The sequence below is a fragment of the Rhea americana genome, unplaced genomic scaffold (assembly GCF_003343005.1).
Source record: "Rhea americana isolate MKP2758 unplaced genomic scaffold, rheAme1 scaffold_264, whole genome shotgun sequence".
Lineage (NCBI taxonomy): Eukaryota > Metazoa > Chordata > Aves > Rheiformes > Rheidae > Rhea > Rhea americana.
This window is the reverse complement of record NW_028186384.1, coordinates 1,133,798-1,136,716: the sequence shown is the minus strand read 5'-3', so window position 1 is coordinate 1,136,716 and position 2,919 is coordinate 1,133,798. Positions and strand designations below refer to the sequence as shown.

At 39.6% G+C, this 2,919-nt stretch overlaps 1 protein-coding gene across 1 annotated transcript in view; it reads right to left on the bottom strand.

Annotated features, from left to right (window-relative positions):
- DIAPH1 (diaphanous related formin 1) overlaps positions 1 to 2,691 on the bottom strand; it is a 21,935-nt gene extending 19,244 nt beyond the window's left edge. The window contains exons 1-3 of the mRNA XM_085307807.1: positions 2,642 to 2,691; positions 1,841 to 1,996; positions 753 to 854 (exon numbers count right to left, since the gene is read on the bottom strand). Coding sequence (XP_085163933.1) covers positions 753 to 854; positions 1,841 to 1,996; positions 2,642 to 2,653 — 270 coding nt within the window. The 5' untranslated portion in view covers positions 2,654 to 2,691. The remainder of the gene's footprint in view (positions 1 to 752; positions 855 to 1,840; positions 1,997 to 2,641) is intronic.
- Between the last annotated feature and the right edge of the window lie 228 nt (positions 2,692 to 2,919).

Sequence of the window (2,919 nt, the reverse complement as noted above, 5' to 3'; positions counted from 1 at the left end):
TCCCTCATTTAATAGGCACTATTTGATGTAAAAATTCTTACATTTTGGAAAATGTAAGAAGGTATGTGGTGCCAAGACAGGTGGTGGTGGAAAATCAAAAGAACAAAATACAATGTTTCAACTTTTGAAATAGTCTTTAGTAAGGCTGTACTACCCGATCTCTTCGGCATTTAGCAGTAGGGTCATGCCATAAAACAGTTTAGTGTACCAGTTCTCCATTATTTTTTTCTCTTGCGAAGAAGCCTTTTAAAATATATCAAGAAACATCAATACAAAATTTATAAAGCATCAAAGTTTTGAAAAAAAAAATGTGAGTACTTGCAGGAACTTTTAAGAAGTTGTATTAAAAAAAAAAAAAAAAGATGCCATTACTAGCTATAGAATACTTCGGTTCCCTTTTCCCCAGTAAATCCAGCTACAGAAGTTAGCCAAATGATGAAAAMTAAGTGACAGCTGAATCTTTACAATTTAATAGCAGCTTAATTACCGCATGACCATCCACTTCACTGAAAACTTCCTCCAAGGACAACTGAATAAATAATTGTGGAGTTACGTCCTAGAGACATTAAGATTTTACATCAACTGTCTAGATACATTTATTTTGACTTATTCAAGAAGGTTATCTTAACTTAAGAAACTTCTGAATTTTTTATTTAAAAGTCAGGTTGGAGTTTTGCTTTGGAGCCACTGCTGAGCTTACARCAGCTTCCCCTGACGACTCCAACACAGCATTGAGGGAGGAAAATACTCACAGCTTTAGATGTGTGCAGATACTGGGACACCATCTCCCTCTTGATCATAATGTCTTTCTCCCTCAGAGGTTGCTGTTTCTCCTCATTTAAGTTCATGTCCAACTATTGAAAAAAAAAATGCAAGTTTTCAAATGCCCTTACTCTTAGAGCAACATTCAGCAAGCAAAGCATCATTTACCTTTTAGAACAGAGTCTGTTACTGCGCTGTGGTAGAAGTCTTCCACTTTTGCCAAGGTAAAATGAGCATGCATGTCAGCAGCAAAGAGAGCCTGCACTCCCTTCTAATATTCCCCAAGAAAGGTGACATTATGGTAAAAGGACAAGAGCCACCTTCATCTACTTTTCCAAAGCAGGTATCAGTGCTCAGAGGAGAGAAAAGATTATCTCCTTTCAGTAGGACTCTTGACCTTCCAAAAAGGCAGAGAACAGCCCCTAAGTCCTATGGGATTCTAGGTGAATACGAAGCTTTTGACATGTGACTAAAGATGCTGCATGTTAAGTGGTTAACTTCAACATTTATTACACTGAGGTCCACAAAGCTGCTCCCAGCTCAGTTATAAGGTAAGCATTTAGAAGCAAGGCTACTGCTGTATGGTGCTCACATAAAATGCTATCCTTCACAAGGCCCAACAGGCAGTGTCACATCATCCAGGGTCTTTAGTGGTTAAATATGACTACTTTTAAGCTTATCTGATACCCATTTGAATTTAGTCTCAGCAATGAGACTAAAACTCACTAGGAGAGAAACTAGAGATGCAGTTCTAATCAAAACTTGCTTTCAGCCTTTTGAAGCAAGTTTATTTTTCTCAAGTGCAGACTGCAGGATCTAGCCTGGAGAGCCAGAAAGAAAAAGTGTCCTCAACAAGCTAACTGAACACCTCATTCTGATCTGAAAAACAGCTGCCAAGTAATAAGAGTGGGAGGTATATGATATAAATAATAACAAGGAGGTATATAAAAGCAGGATAGGTGAAGCAGGCCAGTGGAAGACTTCAGAAATCATTTCTACTCTTGTGCTTGTTAAACAAGTTGTCACAGAAAGCAGGAAATAATAACACAAAGATAGAGAAAACATGACACTAGCTTACCAGCATCTGCTCAAAGAGTGCTAGCACATCTTCGTCCGGTATTTCCTGAAGTGTCTGTCCTGAAGTAGAAACATCCACGTAGGCAGAGGAATTCCTATGAGCCGCATTGGGCTTTTCCTTTTCCTTCTTCATCCTCATGCTGGTGAATCGCTCCAACTGGTGTGAGAAACAAAGGAAAAAAAATCAGCAATCATTCATGGCCTATGTGCTGTCCCAAATGTTACACCAGGCATCCTGCCTGCAATCCTACAATTGGTTAATCCAGACATACTCAGCAGTGGAGAAAGATGAACCCGACAGCTCAAGAGTCCWGAGCCTGTACATTAAGTACCCAAATGGATATTAGTAAGGAAGCTTTTGAAATTTTAGATTAGAGAGGATGTAAATTCAATATCTCCTTTGGAAAAGACCAAATCCTAGCCAGATCCAAACATTTTTATAGTGCCAAACTTCTGATTCATGCTAGTGTTAATACTGCCAGTTAAGTAGACACTTAGAAGAACAGAGATAGAAGAGAACATTAGTCTCTACCCAAGAAGCAAAACTAGAGAACCTCCCCCCACAAAAACAACAAAAAATCCCCCAAATGCCTTTCACAAGGACTAACTCGCATGCAACAGGTACACATCATTGGCAGAGTACGGGCAGAATTCCCGTACGAGTAAAGCACTAGAATAGAACCTGCCATGAGCAAACAGACAGTCCATATGACGTGTCATCGGCTGCTGGGGAAACAGCCAGCGCAAAGAGGTTACAACAAGCAGAAGCAAAACACATGCATAAAAAAAMCACCATCCTTACTTCATCTGCCATGAGCCGCTTCAAAGTCTGTGAGACAAGGGAAGGAGAAATGGGAAAAACAAATCAGTGACAAAATGTTTCAGACACAAAAGAGGACAAGTGGAGGGAAGGAAGTATGTAGTGATCATCCAAGATTTTCCTTTTCTTTCAGTTTGAGCAAAAGCCAGAAATGCTCAGTTTCTACATCCTGTATGCTATATCTGGTGCGAGTTCCTCCAACATAAACATTTCAGAGCACCAGGGCAGTTCACAGCAATTAAAGTGATGGATTAAGTACC